We start from the raw sequence: 22500 nt of genomic DNA, 5'->3' as shown, positions 1-22500 counted from the left end.
GAGCAAAGCGTGAGTTCATTGAAGAATTATAAACATAATATTGCTAGTTTTCTAAGCCACAGTAGAAATTAATGAGACTGAGCGAGCGGCCTACCTCCCGGTACTAGCTAATCAGAGGCCGCCAAACAAACGTCTCGTAGGCGCAAGAATCTACCTTAAATGAATCGACTATAGTTTACTTGACTTTCTTGACACTGAAGCTTCATGATGTTCATCTCTATTACTTTATTTTAGGTAACTTTCTCCTTTTCAGGATTCCATCTCTTGATTTTTGGTGTTACTTAGGGGTGTATATATCAATGAATGGGCGAATAGCATCAAATACCTTACTGCATTTTGGCCAATCCATGATCATGAGATTCTCGATAACGAAAAGAGGCTCGATACAGGTACGTCTCCTTCCTTCCGTAGAGTCTGGAAATAGGAACATAGAACCTTTAAATTATCAGTTTAACACACACAATATTTATATATATATATATATATATAATATATATATATATATATATATATATATATATATATATATATATATATATATATATATATATATATATATATATATATATATATATATAATTGTCTTAACTTATAAAAATGTATTTGCGGGTCGATTTAATTGCCGTTAACCGTTAAAATAAGTATCGAAAAAATTACCTTCCTTTACAGTTTGGACATGAAGGACGTCTTGTTAACTCTCGTAGGAACTCCAAAATAATTCCTTCGATGGCTTAGGATGTCAAATGTCACTGACGTTTGGTCCAAATGAAACGGAAAACTCCTTTTCTTATGAAAACATGAAAAAGCTGTACTAATTTGCATTTACGTCTTACAACCGCGCTAACGGATACAACCATCGATTAGCACGGATGAATATGTATTAAAATATATTGCTCCCAAGGGATTAATTACACTATTTTCTGAAGTTACAAATTACACCCTATGCAGAACACTGTCACAGAGGGACGCTCTCTGCTTATCCTGCCCAGGAACCACTGGGCCGCGATCCTGCCAGGCAGAATAGTAGTGTTTACATACCGGCGGAAAGAGTTGTTAACAAAGCGAAAATTACGGAGATTGAACTACTCGAGAGGTGTGATAGCATTTGCTTTTTTACAGGATATTTTCGTGGTAATTCATTAACTGCATGACGTTGCAGCTTAGAAAAGCATGTGATCGTATTCCATATCTACTCATATGAGAAAGTTGGTATGAAGATGGTTAGCCATCGAAATAAACCAAGGATAAACAACCATCCTTGATCACGGCCTGATGGTCGTTAAGTCATTTATCCAACCCTGCCTCCTGATTGGCCATACACACATTTGTGGTCAGGGAGAGTTTACATTCTTGAGAAGAACGTGAGAGCTCAGTCATATCTGAAGTGTTTCGACGTCTTGTGGTGTTTGTGGTGCAGTGTCCTCTTCTTGTGGAAAGCGTGAGATTTTGTAGGAGATTGGAACGGAATTCTATATACTTTCAAGGTAACATTTTACAGGTGAGAATTAACTGCTTGTTTCGTGACCGAGAACTTAGAGTGGATGTTGGTTATAAGGGGCTATATTATAATATCTCCTATAGGCCTGTTGTTGACCACAGTGTGTTAGTGCTGTCCTGTGCTTTGTGCGACTTATACTCGTACATGGTTAGTAATGTGAATTGAATTGCCAAGCGTGCAATACAAAAAGGCTTTAATAGACCTAGAGATTTTCAATCGAGGCGTCTTGGAGAAAAACTATTACCACAAATTGGAAGCGTGTAAAAAAGTCGAACTAGTTTCCTAAAAGTCTGGCCTGTTGTTGATTTTTTCCATCAATCAAGTCCTATGGGACTTTTATTTTATGGAACCTGCAACGAGCGTTGAAGTTACCAGTGTGGTTATGGTGTTAAGATAGGGAGGCCTATTGCGAACGTCCGGACATAGTGCTAACAATAGAGACAGATGCCAGTTGGCAGCTTATTTTTAAGTTTGCTTACAGGGTAACGAGCGGAAGATGCAAAAAAAAAAAAAAAAAAAAAAAAAAAAAAAATACAAAACTACGCGATAGATATCGGTAATACTGAATTACCAATACTTATATACAATTCCTTCATCCATATTCGGTTAACTTATTCTCAAGTCCAAAGGATTAAGGGAAGTATCATAGGAGTTTCCACGACTGTTGATTCTAGTTAGAACTCTTCAACTACCTGCAGTTTTCACCACTTGTCCATTATAATTTCTCTGGAAAGAAAGATGAATATCTCCCCACATTGTGCAATTTTCTTGCATTTAGTACAAGAATGCCAAGAGACAAAATTGTACATGTGAAACTATTAATTTTTTGTAAAACAAAATATGTACACGAAGTGGAAATGTTTTGGAATATATTTTAATGTAAAATTAATAATTCTGATTTTGGGCGAGGTCACAACGCAAGGGAAGGAAGAACGTGCTTTTAAGGCACCAGTATGATCGAGTATATAAATATTTAAATATATAAGCACTATATAAAATAACCTGTTTATTTTAAACAAAACAAGCAAATTTAAATTTTTTAAAATTTGTGGAGACTTAAATATAAGTTTTTTTTATTTTATTTATTTTTTTAATAGACATTCAAGATAATTTCCCTAGACATAGACCATGAAATTTTCTGCGACCGAAATTTGCGTCCTCTACTGTAATTATTGGATCACATTACAGGATATTATGTAGAGATAGACAATAACTAATTTTCAACATGTTCTTACTTAACATCCAAAGTCCTTATCTCGGAAATTGATGGTTTACTTTCCAGAAAAATTAGCAGAATCTGCTATGATCTGTAACTCCTTTTGTTCTTCGATTTGCTGTTAATTTTAATTCGGATCCTTTATCTTCCACTTGAAAGGAAATAAAAAGGGTTGCTCGTTGACTCTTCGTGGAGAGGCGTAGTCACTTCATTTGACCAATCCCGTGTCTGGTTTGTGATCTTTTGCCTCGCTATCTCTGGTCCAGCTTCAATCCAAGTGACTTAATATGTCCAATCTTGTGTCAGTTCTGTGATGCCTTGTCGCACCATTTCCTATATGGATGCAGCCTGAGTAACCTTATCAGCCAGTACCAGGTAAAGTCCGTAATCTTTTCCCCTGCCATTTTCTCTCTGTATTTCGTTCATGTAGCCTCACTCCTTAACTGATACTGGTTTTTAGTCTGGGACAGTTTTCCCTGCCATTACCGATCAGGATTTTATCAATACAGCCTTGTTCAGGTGACCCTATTTGTCCATCCTAGGTAAAGTATGTGACAATTTTAGTCACCACTTCTGCACCACCTCATCTAACTAATTCTGGTTCAATGTGTGATGAGTTCCTCGCTGAACGAGTAGTTTTCGCGCTCGGCTGCCAATCCGGTGGTCCGAAGTTCGAATCCCGGCTCGGCCTACGCGGAATCAGAGGAAATTATTTCTGGTGATAGAAATTAATTTCTCGAATAAGTGTGGTTCGAGTCCCACAATAAGCTGTAGGTCCCGTTGCCAGGTGACCAATTGGTTCCTAGCCACGTAAAAATATCTAATCTCTTGGGCCAGCCCTAGGAGAGCTGTTAATCAGCTCAGTGGTCTGGTAAAACTAAAGATATACTTAACTTAACTCAAGTGAGTAATATCCATTCCCACCATTCTGTGCTACTTCATTTGGCTAATCTTTGGTAAAGTATGTTATATTCTTTTCCTGCTACTAGTGTACCCCATCATTTGGGCAAGTCTGGGTCAAGTCTGTGATACTCTGATCGTTCTGCTCAGGCATCAGTCTATGTAACCTCATTCGGGTAGTCTTGGGTCAAGTCTATGATGGCTTTTCCTGCCATTTCCAAATGTGACCTTATTTAGTACCTGACCTGATTTGTCCAATCCTAAGTGAAGTCTGTTATGGCTTTCTTTGCCATTAGTGATCTGGATTATGTCCATGTTACTTCATTTAGCCAATCCTCCATAACATCTACTATTGATTTCCTGCCTTATCCGATATGGATTTAGTTTGCCTAACCTTATTCCACCAATCCTATGTCAAGTATGTGATAATTTTAACATTTTTTCCCCAATCTGGCTTCAGTTCATGCAATCCCATATAGATAATCCTGGGTCAAGGTTTCAATAGGAGTCATCAACGTGACGTCATTAACATACCTTTTTCAAAAAATAACACTGCTTCACCACGTTGATCATTCGAGTTAGTCTGCGCCGTAGTTCTAAGCAATGGTTCAGTCGTGGGTTGTAGGATGTACGAATAGGTGGGGAAAGGGAAGTCTAGTATCCTGGCATCGTATTCCCAGCGAAAGTGGCAAGGAAAGGAGAAATAAGTGGCTGACAGCCAATAACAGTCAACTTGTGCAAGGCTTGAAGAGAAATAAGATGAAAGCGAGCAGTGGGATAGAGCACTCTGTAACCTGGCCTAAACTGCTCGGAAGGTACAAGTAGAGCACTTGCTCAGTAAATGAGTAATATTATTAGGTTCAAAAGACACACAATAGCCTCTCCATGTCTACACTACCATTGAGTTTGCAGAGAGCGACGTTCCAATAATATTTTCCCGCTACTATCAACACAGACTAAGTTTTCACCCATACATATCTAATTCGTCCTATCTTTCAATTGGAAGTTTATCTTGAGATAAAATAATCTTATGCAAAATGTTAAAGCATAAAGCATTTTTCTCTAGAAATGTTTTAAGTTTACATATTTTCGTTGACATAGTTTTGGAAGACTGCTCAAAAAGCAGGCGATTTCACTATATAGAAAATTTACAACTTTATTACTCCACCACATTCCTATATATTTATTGTAACCCATATACCAACAATAAGAACATAAAATTACTATATGTTTTTAGAGTAAGAAATAACGATAGACTTCACAGGAGCAACCGCTGGGATTCACAGAAAATGGATAGAGATAAAGGACAATGAATTTCAGATCCCTCCACTATAAAGAGGGCAGTGACACAGACCGCTTGCCCTCATGTGAAAGTTGTTTAAAAGTTTTGGATTCTAAACTTCATGGAAAGGAAAATATTTATTTTATTTAAATATTTATTGTTGCCATGAAATTTATATTCTATCATGGTAAGTGGAATTTTTTTTTCATGAGTTTGAAGTTTTGCAGCTTGCAAAGTAGTTTGACTATCCTTAATTATACGATCGTGTGCATGTGGCTTAGATAAGTCTCCAAACTGTTGTGTGAAATTTGGTAATGGTACAAACTTTTGAAATAGTAACTGAGTTTATGGGTTCTGTTTGATAATATCAATGAGTTTGTGCAGTTAATTTAGTAATGGAATAAGCTTGTCTGGAAAATTTGGAAATGGGCAAAAGTTTGCAAAGTTTGGAAATTTTCTTTAAGTTTGTGCATTAAGTTTGTTATTGGAGGAGGCTTCTGTATGAAGTCTGGCAATTGTGGGAGTTTGTGCATTTAGTTTGATAATGGCGTGAGTTTGTGCATATTGTAAGAACTTTAATTCCTGTTAGTATATTAAGGTTTATGGTGTTTTGGGTTGGGTTAGATTGATGCCTTTGATAGAAGGCGTGGAGAAGGCGCATCAGGCAACAGACCCCTTAATATAGGGATAACGATGGTAAAGAAGAAGAGGAGATTGGAGGTTATGTTAGGTTATAATGTATAACTGTTAAGTTGAGGTATTATGGTGAGTTTTTAATGTTTTTGCTGGAAATCCAGTTTTGTGAATTACAGAAGCAGCCTCAAACTTGGGAGGTATGGATTTCAAAGAAGAGCAAATACAGCATTTTGTTGAGGCAAATGAAGACTAGAAAAAACATTTTTTACGAAAAGTATAACCGTTTCTTGTGAAACTATAAAAGAAAAATAAACTTGCAGGACAAACTTTTAAAACAGATGTTTCATGTGTATTGAGACGAAAGAAAGACAGGTAAATGCTTAATAAAAATTCAACCTGACCTAACCTAACTTCAGTTGGTATGCAGACACTTCCTAAACTGGATTATTTTATCCTGAACAACCCCATAACATTTTGAACAAGGAGTCAAATGCCAATCCTAGCCGTAAACAAGAATGTTGCAACCTGCCTAGCCAAACCAGACCTTGCCTTAATTTGGGTGCAAACTCTGCCTAGACTGAGATAATCTTCCCCTGGAGTCTAATACTTAATCTAAACTTCACCAAGAATGCAGCAATCTGCCCAGCCTAGCCTAGCCTAGCGCAGCCTTACCTAACCTAATCTAACATAAGTATGTATGCAAACTATCCCTAGGCTGAGATTGAGTCAAATGACAACCCTTCCTTTACCGAGAATCCTATCTTTGTTACCAAGAATCCTAACTTTACCAAGAATGCTGCAACCTACCTGACTGTAGTCTGTTATCTGTGAATCCTAACCTGTGTAACCTCTTTCGCAATGCTCACCAAACAAGACTGCCTTACCTAACCTCGTGCCCCCCCCCCATTAAAATCCAATGCTTGGAAAGTATGTGATGGTTCAGGTTTTTACGTTAGTTTAAGAATGTGTTTACACCGAAGAAGCTTTCAAATTATCCGCAGAGAAATATTTCTTGACTAGATTATAGGTTTCTGAACAAATACAACATTTTCCAGTGCACGAAGCACTTTACAACTTTCACCATACCATGTTTGTGACAGGATTAGTGGATCACCAAATAATGCTGTCAAACCATTTAAAATCAGCTCTGAAGTTATCATTTTTGTGAATAGTTTAAATGCAGTTTCCTAAGGTTCTTGAAGAAAATGTTGAGGCATTTTTATAAAAATAATGTTCGTGTACAGATTTGTGGAATATAGGTATCCATGATTTTTCAACCCTTGGCTGATTTTGCAAAAGCTTTTGATACTCTTTAATTTCTTTTCAGAAAATATGCCTCCTGCCTGAATTTCACAAATATATGCTTCCTGCCTTCAGTTGAGAAAGGATCCATTGAAGATCTCCAAGACAGTCACGGTGAGTGAGCATAACTAATTTGAAAGGTAGGAATGGAATCCAGTTTTATTAGGACCATTTATTTCGCTTTTTATAATTTGATTAATGAGTGTATACTTATGGTTTTTATATACTGAAATCATGCTTTTATATATTCGTAAATTATATATTTATATATATTAAGCTTATGTATTTGTAACGTACTGGTTTATTTAACTAATTGGTATATTTAACTAATTTAGATATATCTGATGTGTTTTTGTAAAATCATTAACATTTTTATTGCGTTTATTTGTATTTATATATCTATTACGCTTTAATTTCCTATTTGATTTTAAATTTAATAATTTTCGTATTTTATAGACTAATGTTCTCGTTGGATTGTTTGTATATACATGTGATGTTTAAATTCATATCATCTGGGCAAATTTGACTATTTGAAATGGTAGGAAACTTTGCACCTTTATTTATTTATTTTTATTTTTTTCGAATGAAGCAGCTGAACTTTTATTATATTTTGTGTGTGGAAAGTATTTAGGAATATCGCCTTTTAAATCTCCTAATCTTATGGCACAGGAAAATGAAAACCAGCTAATGAGGACCGCTTATGAGTTTACATAAGATTAAAATATGAATTTTGTCTTGGCTAGTGAGCGAGTATTATTTGATGTAGGAGTTATCGTGAAAGCTTCTCGGACTGGGCTTCTCGACTCTTAACTGTTTGTAAGGGCAGGATGGGTAACCCCAATTTCGATCGCGTAGGACTTTAATCATAAAAGTTATATCGCATTTAATGTTTCTTTATCCTGGTAGAAGGTCGTCAGTGCACCTCATGTGGTGCACTGTAGGCTCTACTTGAGTTAATCCGCAGTGTCTCTTCAGTCCCTAGCTGCAGCCCCTGTCATTCCCTTTACTGTACTTCCGTTAATTTCCCAGTCTTCCATTTTCCCTTCCACCCTCTCTAACAATTTATTCGTTGTGCAACGGGAGATTTTCAGTCTTCATTGTTATACCTTTGAAACCTGTCTACTGTCAATTTCAGTTTCAGGGCCGAATGACCTCATAGGTCCCAGCGGTTGGCCTAAATCATATATTCTGTCTGGCCTGTCATTTTTATGTCTGTCAATCCATCTGTTAATGATGAAGGGATGAAGCTCTTCATAATACAAATAACAATAAAGTTAGACTTAAGCCGTCATATGCATCATCTTTCTATAACTGGCATTCATCATTTTTCCCCAGTGATTGCCAGAGCCTAGGTCATACTTACAGTTAAGTCAGTACTTTAATAAATTAGTCATAGAAGGTTTGGTGATAAATGTCAAAAAAAGAGAGTATCATCACCGACAAGAGTGTACCTTTCACAAAATGCTGTTCCACACTTTTGCTGACTAGGTCAATTTAAAATTATATAAATAAGGTCCAGTGTTGAGTATTGCATAACCATAATTATTATTTTACATCATAATTTTCAAAGTTGTCGTCTTGTAACAGTTGAGTGAGGTAGTTACTGAAAAGCTGGGTGATGTAGTTACTGATCATTGGTTATCTTCATCTCTCAGGGTATTTTCGTGTCGTTCTTCTCACTAAAGCTGGAATATTGTCGAAGGCTATCGACGAGGGATTGGCTAGTTTTCCTACTGTCAGCATTGAAGATACCACTTCAGAAAAGTGCACAATTACTTTGGAAACTGGTCCACTGCTGCAAACTGGGACACTGCTGCCAACTGGGACACCCCTAGGATCATCCATAACTCAGTATACAGGACTTAGAAATTTTCAGAAAAGGTAACTTCCCACCAAAGTAAAATTGTCTTTATGATACCATGTATATCTTTTGAGCGGTTTTAAGTGTACCAGTAACAAATTATATTTTCTATATGCATTACAGATGTCGTACAGAGGGCAGCTTGATAACTATATCTGGTCACAGCCCTATACTAATTCTGGGCGCCCAGTGAATTCGTCACATCTACCACATAATGGTGAGTTTTCACGCCAGAGGAAATGGACCCAGTCGCCTTATGTGCAACCTGCAAGATCTACTGATAACTGCAGAGAACGCCACAATCCATACACTTATCGTAACAGTAACTCGCGGGACTCTTGCATATCTGATCGAAATTGGTGCTTCAGTAATAACAAGAGCCGTAGAGAACGTCCCCATCCGTATGTTGCCAGCTATTATCACACTAACTACTCTTACTTGGCAAGTGGCAATGAGTTCCGCAGTAATAGAATGAGCCAAGTAGGACTACCTAGTGTAAATCAAAGGACTATTTCAAACAGAAATGGTCTAGTGCCATTCGCAAATGAAGCTCGAGTTGACCATCTTTCTAACATTTCCTACCATAGAGCGGACAGTTCTCTACCGAAAGATTCGTCAATGCCTGTCCCTGGAACTTTAAGAAACCACAGCCCACTGACGCCTAACGCTCAAAGCTTTAGGCCTTCTGTATCTATTAGAAATTCTTGTAATTTTCCAAAAAGTTCTTTAAACATTTCAGACAAACCGCAAAACGTTTCAGAAATGACAAAATTTGTACAGAATTGCCAGGAACCCACGTCATATTCCTCATTTCCTGTACATTTCCAGTCTAAAAGCACAGTCGAAGGTTTGAATGGAGCTCCAACAGAGGAACCATATCTACAAAATAACCATGTTTTAGCAACAAATCATTATAATAAAACTACTCCAACGGTAAGTAACCTGAACGAAAGTAATGCTCTTTACATCCCTGTGAAACTTCTTGTGGTTACCAATTCCCTAATGCAGAATGGGCTTTCCCTGAGCATGGCAGCATCACAGGGAAATCCTCCGTTACCAACCAATGCTCCAGGAATCTGCTTACAGGATGAGTCTCGTAGAGATAACGTGTACGGAACATCATCAGAACGCAGATCAGGACAGGTATCCTCTAACAAAACTGTTAATGCTATTGCAAGACCAGTGCAGAACTGGAAGAGCAACGATTATAATGACTGGACCCATAATAGCCTTTATTCTTCAGCTCCTCCGTCACAAGAACTTCACTCATCTTGTCAGTATCCCACATTGTATTTGGAGGATGGTTCACAAAATCTAAGTAAGAGCTCTCGACCAACAACAGACCAGGGAATCTGGAGGACTTCGACCAGTCAATTTAACAGGCAAATTAATAATGGAAGATTTTCACAACCACACCATAATGGCACCGAAATGAGCAAGAAGGCAGATTATTTAACTAAATCTATATCCCCTAATTTAGTTCAGAGATCGAATACAAAAGTTGAGCAGCCTAAGAAGGTAAAAGGCTCTTGCAGTGCATTTGCAGGAAGGAACACGGCAGACAAAATTGACTTAAATCCTTGTCTGCCTAGCTATAGATATAATTCTGAATGTGATCCGGATAATTTCATTACGAAAACGGATTATTTTTATCAGGAAGAGGTGCAGTCATCTACCGAATAATGTAAATATACTGGGCGAGGGTATCCTTCGTAATGATATTTAGGGAATGTTTTGTCTGATGTTGTGCAAAATGCAAAAGTAGAGGAGAAGGAGAATTTTCCAGGTGATATTTCTTTCTCGAAGTTAAAGGAATTTCCGTTAGAACGAATTTTTGGTGAAGGTTTACTTGGTAATGCAGAGGACAGGGCAAGTATAGGCGATGCCCTACAAAGCCGTGGATCATTGTTTGGTGACCAAAAGAGTAGAAAGTTGGAGGGGGATCATTGTAAGGAAACTCAAGACGAGACTGGTAGATCCAGTAAAATTGTCCAGGATTCCACTTCCTCCAGTTTTCATGTACCGAATCTCAAACGAGAAGTTGAATTACACCATGGGCAAGATTATACAAAGGCTGTAAACAAAGAAGCTGTTATAGATCCTCCATGTTTAAGCAATGAAACTGCAAATGATGTCCATAGTAAAGCTGAAATATCAAATTCCTCTCTTCCCTGTTTTGGAAATGTGAAATGCGACGATGTTGATATTGATTTAAATGATACATTTACATATGAGACTGATGTGCCTTCTCATAGCATGGACGAAAAAGTCGTCATTGAAGATTTCCTTCTGCAAGACTTCAAACATGAAAAACGCGATGATATTGAAATTGTATTTACTAGGCTGAAGAAGGAACTCCTTCCCTCTCCTAAGCTTGAATGCAAGCCCTTCGTAAGAGGAGGAAGTACTGACGAAGGTATAATGCCGAATGAACTTGACGAGTCTAGTAAGCCGCTTCTCAATACGGGAGATATTACTGGCGAAGAAATATTATCCAATGAAGATTTAGAACTTGCGAATTGCGAAAATATCGACGTTGAAGAAATTGAGTTCAGTGATGCAGATTTAAGGCAGTGTCCTACAGTGGAAGAGAAAGTTGTTGACAGATGCCCAAAGGGGCATTTCCTTCATCCCCATCATGCAATCTTCAACTTGAAGACTGGAAAAATTGTTGTGCCCTGTAGGAAATGCAACTGTATCATTTCCATGAAGAGCAGAATAACTTCGTTGTGAATAATAAATTGCTGTATTAAAATCTAGTCAGTCACGTTTCAAAAACTTTGCTTTGATTCATGAGTCAAGAAACTGATATTACTTTAAATGTTGGTAAAATTATCCATCTACATAATTATGTTAAAAGATATAGTAATGTTTATGAGTGTTCAACAGACACTCATGACTTCCTATGTAGTTTTCCTTAAGCACTTTAGAGATGTGTAAATTTAGTTTATTGACCGTTCAAATGCGCTTCCTTGCATATTATGAAGAGATTTTTAATTTGAAAATTACCTCCTAATGTAACTTTTTCTAGATTTTTGTTTTACTAATTATTTAGTACGTCCGAGAGAAAGTCCGAGAGAATAATAGTTTCAGCGCAATCTGAATTTTTCATATTGTGTTACGATGTCAACGAAAATTGCTGAAAAAACTGTGATGAAGATTTCAGTATTTAAAAAAAATATATTTTTTTAGTTCAATGTCGTACAAATTTTAGTTCATTGCTTTGCAAAGGCAGTGCAAAGACTAAAATGAGTTTAATAATTGTAAAAGAACTTTTAATAATTGTAAATGATCTTTGCAGTAGACTCAAGTTTCAACTTGAATGAATAGAAATGAGTTAATTGTGCACTGACTTTGTTACCAAAACTAAGAAAAACACGTACAAGTGTTATAAGTTAAATAAAAAAAAAATTGCAGAAATTGCGGACATATGTTTATTTCACTTTGGTCTCACTTGTTCCATACCGTCAAAAATGACAGTAATATAAGATTGTCGAGACGGCAGGTCCTGTCTTAATGATGTGGAGTAGGTCCCGGAACTGTTCAAAATATCTAATATCTGCATACTGAAATAAGGTCAAGACCTTGGACTGAAAAAGGGCCCAAGGGTCATTGGGGGTGACCCCAGACTGGATGATGGTAAGTCTAAGCATGGAGTTTATTAACTGTAGACTGTCGTTGTTATAAATTAATTGTAGACTATCGTTGTAACAGTTTATTAGTTGTAGACTATCATTGTTGTAAATAAAGTTTATTAATTGTAAAATATAGTTTTTACACATAAAAATCACTGATCCTCAGTGCATTTTAAAGTGGTATAGAAGATACTAATGGAGGTTGTTTTGATGTGATTTAGATAATTTTGATACAAAGAAATATAATCCCAATTTGATGAAAGGGTAGTTGATGTAATTATGTAATCAGATGCTTCATCTTGTACAAACCTTAAATCCATTGTTCCACGAGAACTCGACTGTTATTGCTTTTGTTTCCAATAGCCTTCATTTCTTTGCCATATCTTCTGAAGCAGTTGCGCTCGAAACCCGAAGTCATATAGTGTACTGTACTCGAGTTATTGGTAACAGTTAGCCGGGAGGGTAAGACCATTAAACGAACAGCCAGAGGTTCTTGTGGTAATCGCGGTACTTCTAGAATCTTGTGCCTGGCAGTGTCGTCGTTCCACGCATTTGGCCCCCGAATATTTCCCAAAGCCCCAAACCAAGAGCACACTACTACTGGGCCAGGTGGTAAGACTGGTTGTCCGTGGTGTTCCCCCTTCTGGTGTCATTAGCGCTCATTCCTGCTCCCCACCTAAGATAATTTTGTTGTAGTTGCTACTAGTATTTTATTCTTCTGGTGGTTACGGACAGGTAGACTAAGGTGGATATTGTATGGGGTTGAGGGAGTACACCTAAAGCTACATGGAAGGTAAGCGAGCCAGGTAATCTATCCTTTCTGCTGGAAGATGAAGATGAGGATATTGATTGCTCATGTCAGTGTTAATGATCTAGAGGTTGTAAACTGTCTTCTCTCGGAAATGTGGACATGTCATGATGGGTTTTGGACCAGGATTTAAACCGTTCTTATTTTGAGTATTGGACTTATTTCCTCGCTAAATGTGACAGCAAAGGAGCCTGTCACAGTCTGGTGTGACTTAATATTATTAGGTGACCCTTTCTTTATGAAAAGGTTGGCGTTTTCATGGTTGAGACGTAAGGACCCTAATTACAAAATTATGGGCATGAATTCTTAAATGTTTTAGGATGTAAAGTTAAATGACAATACTGCTTGAGTTCATAATGAACTGCATTTGTGTGGATCTCTGTTGACACCTTAAAATAAGTCACCAACTTAAAAACTATCCCTGTGGGGTAGTTTCTATCTAAAATACTTCTTTACATTGCAAGAGGGCAATCATTGTCTCGCATTGATGTTTGGGGAAGTAAATTTTCTAGTCTTGACCCTTGTGGTAGAGCAATCCTCTTATTAGCCATAAGTCTCTTAAGTTGGGAGATTCGTAACTTTAAGGAAAATGGATGTCTCATTTCTGGCACAATTCAGTGTTTCCTATTCATGACTATATAATCCTCTAATAAGCGATAAAAGCAATTTCTTTACTAAATTGTATGGGATCATAATTATTTGTGCTAGTCTATTGGGGCTAATCAGGTGCCGAAGCTGAAGGTTGAGCATCTGCTTAGGTAAATTTTGCATTGAAACTTATAATTTCTCTTAGCTCGAGGGCCATTTGAAAGTTACACTAAAACTTGACACTTTCGGGTCGGACTGAAGTTGTGTGATGCAGCAAGTAAAATAATACATCACCAGACTACATCACAAAGCCCTTTTAGGGTAACAGTTTATTAGTTGTAGACTATCATTGTTGTAAATAAAGTTTATTAATTGTAAAATATAGTTTTTACACATATAAAAATCACTGATCCTCAGTGCATTTTAAAGTGGTATAGGATATACTAATGGAGGTTGTTTTGATGTGATTTAGATAATTTTGATACAAAGAAATATAATCCCAATTTGATGAAAGGGTAGTTGATGTAATTATGTAATCAGATGCTTCATCTTGTACAAACCTTAAATCCATTGTTCCACGAGAACTCGACTGTTATTGCTTTTGTTTCCAATAGCCTTCATTTCTTTGCCATATCCTCTGAAGCAGTTGCGCTCGAAACCCGAAGTCATATAGTGTACTGTACTCGAGTTATCGGTAACAGTTAGCCGGGAGGGTAAGACCATTAAACGAACAGCCAGAGGTTCTTGTGGTAATCGCGGTACTTCTAGAATCTTGTGCCTGGCAGTGTCGTCGTTCCACGCATTTGGCCCCCGAATATTTCCCAAAGCCCCAAACCAAGAGCACACTACTACTGGGCCAGGTGGTAAGACTGGTTGTCCGTGGTGTTCCCCCTTCTGGTGTCATTAGCGCTCATTCCTGCTCCCTACCTAAGATAATTTTGTTGTTGTTGCTGCTAGCATTTTATTCTTCTGGTGGTTACGGACAGGTAGACTAAGGTGGATATTGTTTGGGGTTGAGGGAGTACACCTAAAGCTACATGGAAGGTAAGCGAGCCAGGTAATCTATCCTTTCTGCTGGAAGATGAAGATGAGGATATTGATTGCTCATGTCAGTGTTAATGATCTAGAGGTTCTAAACTGACTTCTCTCAGAAAAATGGACATGTCATGATGGGTTTGGACCAGGATTTAAACTCTTCTTATTTTGAGTATTGGATTTCTTTCCTCGCTAAAGGTGACAGCAAAGGAGCCTGTCACAGGCTGTTGTGACTTAATATTATTAGGTGACCCTTTCTTTATGAAAATGTTGGCGTTTTCATGGTTGAGACGTAAGGAGCCTAATTACAAAATTATGGGCATGATTTCTTAAATGTTTTGGGATGTAAAGTTAATTTAAAATACAGCTTGACTTCATAATGAACCGTATTTGTGTGGATCTATGTTGACACCTTGAAATAAGTCACCAACTTAGAAACTACCTACTTCTTTTCATTGCAAGATGGCAGTCATTGTCTCGCATTGATGTTTGGAGAAGTAAGTTTTCTAGTCCCAACCCTTGTGGTAGAGCAATCCTCTTATTAGCCACGAGTCTCTTAAGTTGGGGCAAATATCATAAATTCACTTTTGAAACTTAGGAGATTCGTAACTTTAATGAAAAGGAATTCTCATTTCTGGCACAATTCAGTGTTTCCTATTCATGACTATATAATCCTCTAATAAGTGATAAAAGCAATGTCTTGACTAAATTGTATTGGATCACAATTATTGGTGCTAGTTTGTTGGGGCTAATCAGGTGCCGAAGCTGAAAGTTGAACATCTACTCAGGTAAGTTTTGAATTGAACCTTATAATTACTCGTAGCTTGAGGGCCATTTGAAAGTTACACTAAAACTTTACACTTTCGGGTCTGAAGTTGTGTGATGCAGGAAGTAAAATAGTACGTCACCAGACTACAAGACAAAGTCCTTTTAGGGTAAATAAATATTAGTAGCAAGTGTCTTGATTAAAGGTAGCCAACAAAGAATGAAATAACCACTTGCAGTACCTGTAATCGTTAATATACCCTTACAGACTGTGAGTAAATGTCTTTTGTTGCCTTCCTGAGTTATTTTGATAGAGCAGGCAGTGACCGTTTGCTAGGGTATAGTGCAGATGTATTCTGCAGTTTAAATGCTATGAAACAAATGCACGAAAGCTGTTCTGTAGGCGTTCTGATAGTTATAATTTGGATACATTTAAAGTTCATAATATTGTTGGAGAATGAAAAAGTAAGTACTTTCAAAATCTACATAAAGGCCTGTCCACACGACCGGGCCTGATCGGCGTGCTCCAGGGTTGACGGGCAAATTCTGGCGGACTTATCCGTGAATGTTGTCCACACCAGAGCCGTATATATATACGGCTCTGGTCCACACGGGTGAGGCGATGGAGAGGTGGGTGTGCCCGACGATGCCAGTAGCGTGTTCAGTACGGTACGATAAACATGGTGCCTACCGCAAAGAAGAAGATAGTGTAGTATGATAATCGCTTTGTGTGTGATGAAAAAGAAGAGAATATGGTGCAAAGAATGGCTCAGTAAAAGAAATGTATATGGTTAACGTACGTCTGCTAGGGTCGAAGCTCCAGCCATCGGGCACCACCAGAGCCGTATATACGGCTCTGGGCACCACCATGGTGATTTTGCTACAAGACCCATCGGGCAATTTGACGGTTTGCCCGTCAAGTGTGTCAGGCCCGATCGTGTGGACAGGCCTTAACAGAATTCTATTTAGCGCCAAAGAGCGGACATTTTTAGAAAAAGAATAGTTTATATTATTGTTTCTCCTATTTTTCTTGGCTTGTGTAGAATGATGTGGTAAGGAACGACTGAAGAAATCTGTTTTGAAATGGATTAAATTACGTTTTGTTAACCGAAGGCCCAGTAATTTGGAAAAAGCATAAGTAAAATTAGATGACAGAGGACAGATAAAGCCATAGTGAAGAAATAAAGGACCAAAAACCATGTAGTAGGGTACAAGGTGAAGTAACCGTATTTGTTTAGCAGGCCAATGAGAGGCATCTCGAATTTGCAGAGGAATAGTTTTATGGAAAGAAAAATTCCAGTTTCAGTTTTCATCGCCAGAGTAAATATTATGTTAGAAATATAACTGAGAAAAGGCAAGGGACGGAAAGTGGAAAGCTTTTCTGCTTTCACTTCAACAAACTCGAAAAAGGGTTTATGTTGAATATATGAGAACTGAATCATTTTCACACAAAGGTTTGGTATATTAGTTTTTCTTCGTAGGAGATGTTAATTTTCAAATATACGAAAATTTAGCCATTTCCAAGAAGACTGCAAGAGAGGTGATGCAAAGGAATAATATTAAAGGCCTTTTTAAATTTAAGATTTAATCAATTATAGATAAGCTGATATACTGATCCAGAGGACAAAAGAAAATATTATCTCGCATAAGTAGTTCAACAATGGACTAGTAACTTGAATCGCTAATGTAAACAATCCATTTATATAAGCTTAAATATGCTGAGTAATGAATTTTTTTTTTAATTGAAAATGTTCACATTTTAATACTTTATGGCCGGTGGAAAGGAGATACTAAAAATGAACTATGAGTAATGTAATTATTTTTTTTATTAAAGGTTATGAATTAAGGACAAGTAATCCAAATTTTCACAGACGCTGTAGTTCCTCATATGGTATAATACACCATTAGGTGTTGAGGGAAATAAATGTAGTGATATGCTAAAGTTCAGGAAGTTTTTCCTACATGTTATAGGAAGTATTAGAGAATCTCATAGCTTTTTCCCCCAAAAGGAAAATAAGCTAAAACTAAAATACTGCAAATATTTTCTTTTAGGTATAACAACGTGCATTTTCCTGTCTGGAGATTTATCAAAGCCTTAATCTAATTCTTGGAAAGTAACCTATGTAAATACTGCCTTGGTTTCCCTGTTATAGGATTTCCTATGAAATACAATATCTTTACCCAGTCAGGTCTATCTAACCTGAAGCCTCTCGGTTGGTAAGAGGGAGTAAACATCCTCGGCGTAGCCTTAGAAGGGAACATGAAACAATAGTGGTTAGGGGAGATGGGTTGACCCTCACGACCAATCACAGGCAATACAAACGCAGTGGAATTGAACACAAAAGAATGTTTGCATGAAAGTAAAGCTTGGTCTGTCTTTCGAAATTTATTGTTATGAATTCAATCTTAATGCAGAAAACTGTATATGTGATTAAATTTTATGACGTCTTCTTCATTTTATAAGTATGAATGTGACAATATCTTTAAAAGTAATTTACGTATTCTGAAGAAACTTTCGGTTCTGTCTTCGTTGGTTTACTTGTATGGTAAAAAAAAAAACGAAAGTAAAGTTAAATTAATTTTTGGCATGTGGATGGAAATTTTTAAATTCTCCTTAATAAAAACTGATGAGGTTACATTTGGCGTTGTTTGATTTTTAGAATTTTTTTAATAAACAAAACAAATGAGCAATTGAAAGTTACGAGGATATTTCCTGCTCTGATTATCTGTCTCCCGCTACACCAAACTCACTCTCTCTCTCTCTCTCTCTCTCTCTCTCTTTCTCTCTCTCTCTCTCTCTCCACCCAAAAAACTCGTTCTGGGGAAAATTTATTATCTGAAATTTATTTCATCTGTTTGGCTCTCCTTTGCTATGGTGGCAACATTTTATCAGTTTGGCTCTTCTTTACTATGGTCACGAACACACATATATATACGTATATATAAACATATATATTATATATATACACGTATAATTTTCGAATGTTTTTTTATAGTTTATGCGTCAAAAGTATTTCAGGTAAAAGCTGCACTTAATTTTTATACTCTCGCTAGGTGTCTTTCTTGCAGTACACACAAAAATGAATACTTCTTGTCATTATTTTAGTTGCAAGAATAGGAATTTCCCTCACACTTCGGTAAATACTGCAACAATAAACACGCCTTGCAAGCTGGGTTAATTAATAATCGATAATATTAATATTCCTACTTTTAATATATATGTAAACTATGTCTTTATTCGCATCCTTATAAAAATTCCAATTTTGCACAAGTGGACCGAGTCATTTGAGTCTTCAATCAAAACTGAAATAAGATATGGGATATTTCAACAGAAGTGAAAAATTTAACAGTTGACAATTTAACGGTTGAAAATAATAAAAATCGCCCAATTCCCTCGTCTCAGTGATAACGAGGTGAAAGAATTCTGTATAAAGTGTGAGAGGGGGGAAGAAAAGTAGCCTCGGGAACTACCAGACTCTAAGAATAATGAAGGGAGAAGTCCTTGTCGAGAATAAATTAGGAGGCTTCTTGTACACCGGTATAGGATTATCTCGCTTACTGGTTCATCCCAAGTCTCGTGATGCGGATCACAGAAGTGAAGATAGCCGGAGCTGTGGGCCTTTGGAATGTGTTATTAATTTTTGGGACATGTTTTTGCAGTTGTTTGGATTTGTATGATTGACAATTATTTTAGGATGGAAAAGAACCGTAGTAAGGGTTCCTAATGACAGAGGATTTTGCGAGGTACTTGATTTGTCCCTTCATTTTAATTATACAAGACTAGTAACGTACCAATGTACGCGAGTCCACAAGGGCAATTCCATCGATACGAATTACAGCACACGAACGAGTCTGTTAAAATGCCAATAATTAGGCAATCTTGTGCTTATACAATTGCTCACGCTAGAACACATGCAGAGGACGCAGCAGTGACTTCATCAAATAAACGTCATATGGATTCCCGGGAGACAGAGAGGATGCTCCGGTGGCTTTGCAACAGCAACATCTGTTTGAGAGACGCAATAAAGGCAATATATCTATCGGTGGAAATTAATTTGATATTGTCATGTTCTCTCGGTCGGTTTCACAGCAGTTCGAATGCCCGCATCTCTCTCTCTACTCTCTCTCTCTCTCTCTCTCTCTCCACACCCGGCTGTTCAGATACCTATGTCTGTCTGTCTCTCCAGCAGTTCGAAGACCTTTCTGTTCTTCTATCTCCGCAGCAATTCGAAGGTCGTTCTGTTGTGTGTCTCCGCAGCAGTTCAAATGTCATTCTGTTGTCTGTCTCCGCAGCAGTTACAATGTCGTACTGTTGTCTGTCTCCGCAGCAGTTCGAATGTCGTTCCGTTGTCTGTCTCTGCAGCAGTTCGAATGTCGTTCCGTTGTCTGTCTCCGCAGCAGTTCGAATGTCGTTCTGTTGTCTGTCTCCGCAGCAGTTCGAATGTTGTTCTGTTGTCTGTCTCTGCAGCAGTTCGAATGTCGTTCTGTTGTCTGTCTCCGCAGCAGTTCGAATGTCGTTCCGTTGTCTGTCTCCGCAGCAGTTCGAATGCCATTCTGTTGTCTGTCTCTGCAGCAGTTCGAATGTTGTTCCGTTGTCTGTCTCGGCAGCAGATCGAATGCCGTTCCGTTGTCTGTCTCCACAGCAGTTCGAATGCTGTTCCATTGTCTGTCTCCACAGCAGTTCGAATGTCGTTCCGTTGTCGGTCTCCGCAGCAGTTCAAATGTCATTCCGTTGTCGGTCTCCGCAGCAGTTCGAATGTCGTTCTGTTGTCTGTCTCCGCAGCAGTTCGAATACCGGTCCTTGTCTGTCTCCGCTGCAGTTCTAATGCCGTTCCGTTGTCTGTCTCCGCAGCAGTTCGAATGCCATTCCATTGTATGTCTCCGCAGCAGTTTGAATGTCGTTCTGCTGTCTGTCTTCGCAGCAGTTCGAATACCGGTCCTTGTCTGTCTCCGCAGCAGTTCGAATGCCGTTCTGTTGTCTGTCTCCGCAGCAGTTCGAATGCCATTCCGTTGTCTGTCTCCGCAGCAGATCGAATGTCGTTCTGCTGTCTGTCTCCGCAGCAGATCGAATGTCGTTCTGCTGTCTGTCTCCGCAGCAGTTTGAATACCGGTCCTTGTCTGTCTCCGCAGCAGTTCGAATGCCGTTCCGTTGTCTGTCTCCGCAGCAGTTCGAATGCCGTTCTGTTGTCTGTCTCCGCAGCAGTTCGAATGTCGTTCTGCTGTCTGTCTCCGCAGCAGTTCGAATTCCGGTCTTTGTCTGTCTCCGCAGCAGTTCGAGTACCGTTCCGTTGTCTGTCTCTGCAGCAGTTCGAATGCCGTTCCGTTATCTGTCTCCGCAGCAGTTCGAATGCCGTTCCGTTGTCTGTCTCCGCAGCAGTTCGAATACCGTTCTTTTGTCTGTCTCCGCAGCAGTTCGAATGTCGTTCTGCTGTCTGTCTCCGCAGCAGTTCGAATACCGGTCCTTGTCTGTCTCCGCAGCAGTGTTCGAATGTCGTTCTGCTGTCTCGTCTCCGCAGTCAGTCGCAAAATACCGGTCCTTGTCTGTCTCCGCAGCAGTTCGAATGCCATTCCGTTGTCTGTCTCCGCAGCAGTTCGAATCGAATGCCGTTCCGTTGTCTGTCTCCGCAGCAGTTCGAATGCCGTTCCGTTGTCTGTCTCCGCAGCATTTTGAATGCCGTTCCGTTGTCTGTCTCCGCAGCAGTTCGAATGCCGTTCCATTGTCCGAATGCCATTCCGTTGTCTGTCTCCGCAGCAGTTCGAATGCCGTTCCGTTGTCTGTCTCCGCAGCAGTTCAAATGCCGTTCCGTTGTGTGTCTCCGCAGCAGTTCGAATGCCGTTCCGTTATCTGTCTCCGCAGCAGTTCGAATGCCGTTCCGTTGTGTGTCTCCGCAGCAGTTCGAATGCCGTTCCGTTGTCTGTCTCCGCAGCAGTTCGAATGCCGTTCCGTTGTCTGTCTCCGCAGCAGTTCGAATGCCGTTCCGTTGTCTGTCTCCGCAGCAGTTCGAATGTCGTTCCGTTGTCTGTCTCCGCAGCAGTTCAATGTCGTTCCGTTGTGTGTCTCCGCAACAGTTTGAATGCCGTTCTGTTTTCTGTCTCCGCAGCAGTTCAATGTCGTTCTGTTGTCTGTCTCTGCAACAGTTCGAATGCCGCTCTGTTGTCTGTCTCTGCAGCAGTTCGAATGCCGTTCTGTTGTCTGACTCCACAGCAGGAAGGGCTGACGACTTCTTTTCGTCACTGGTATGTAGGGCTCGCTGTTTCACCTCGTCTCGGCCATGAGGGCTCAAAGACTTCTCAGCACAAGAGGGAAATGCTGAATGCTTTTCTTCGTCTCGGGCATGAAGGATTCAGAGACTTCTTATCACGAGCAAAAAAGACCAGCTGATCCTCTTCGATTCAGGCAAGTACGGCTGGTGGCTTCACTTCGTTACAAACAGGAATGTTGAATTAAAAGAGAAAGGGTGAACGTTATCTGAAGGGGATCCTAATGTCGGAACCTTGCTTGTCTAACTTTAGGCTCTGTTTGTTTTTATCTATTTTTTGGCTTGGACAGTCTCTTCTGGATGTATATATACCATTGTAAGGGTGGGGCATGGATGAACAATCGTCATCCCCAAACAAGAGGTTTTAAAATTTTAAGTACGTTGATTGGTTCCTTAAAACTACCCATTTAATTCGCGTCATAAAATCAGTCCAGAGCAATCTCCTGACGTGAACCGGACTCAGAATTTTGCGCTTATATAATGGCGGGACATGAAAACACCACAACGCAAAACTGGTATCTTCATAGAGACTATAATTCGGACACGTTGACAACAAAAACTGACAGCCAACATGGACACAGGATTCGGTCATGTCTTGTATAAGAAATTTTCAATTAATATTTTTCACCAATATCAATTGCATCTAATCATATCCCCCGCCCAACCTCTCTCTCTCTCTCTCTCTCTCTCTCTCTCTCTCTCTCTCTCTCTCTC

The 22500-nt window shown here is 38.8% G+C and overlaps 2 protein-coding genes and 1 long non-coding RNA gene across 4 annotated transcripts in view; 2 read left to right on the top strand and 1 right to left on the bottom strand.

Annotated features, from left to right (window-relative positions):
• Positions 1-22500, top strand: part of LOC135224449 (uncharacterized) — a 289668-nt gene that overhangs the window by 103382 nt on the left and 163786 nt on the right. The gene's annotated exons all lie outside the window — the stretch shown is intronic.
• Positions 1-22500, bottom strand: part of LOC135224448 (scavenger receptor class F member 1-like) — a 315394-nt gene that overhangs the window by 159024 nt on the left and 133870 nt on the right. The gene's annotated exons all lie outside the window — the stretch shown is intronic.
• LOC135224446 (uncharacterized) lies at positions 1344-11677 on the top strand. Of its 2 annotated transcripts, none has more exons than XM_064263436.1 (4): positions 1344-1484; positions 6860-6948; positions 8490-8715; positions 8819-11677. In XM_064263436.1, the coding sequence occupies exon 4, from the start codon at positions 8819-8821 to the stop codon at positions 10376-10378; it is 1560 nt and encodes a 519-aa protein (XP_064119506.1). In that variant the 5' UTR covers positions 1344-1484; positions 6860-6948; positions 8490-8715; the 3' UTR covers positions 10379-11677. The 2 variants fall into 2 exon arrangements, with proteins under 2 accessions (XP_064119506.1, XP_064119505.1); XM_064263435.1 differs by having other exon boundaries at positions 1349-1498.

The sequence above is a fragment of the Macrobrachium nipponense genome, chromosome 12, assembly GCF_015104395.2.
Source record: "Macrobrachium nipponense isolate FS-2020 chromosome 12, ASM1510439v2, whole genome shotgun sequence".
NCBI classification, from domain to species: Eukaryota; Metazoa; Arthropoda; class Malacostraca; order Decapoda; family Palaemonidae; genus Macrobrachium; species Macrobrachium nipponense.
The sequence above is the reverse complement of the archived record's forward strand: the minus strand, read 5'-3'. Positions and strand labels throughout refer to the sequence as shown.

What these genes read in the sequence shown, in the direction of transcription:
- LOC135224446 (XM_064263436.1), top strand. Translation starts at nt 8,819, where the DNA reads ATGTCGTACAGAGGGCAGCTTGATAACTATATCTGGTCACAGCCCTAT.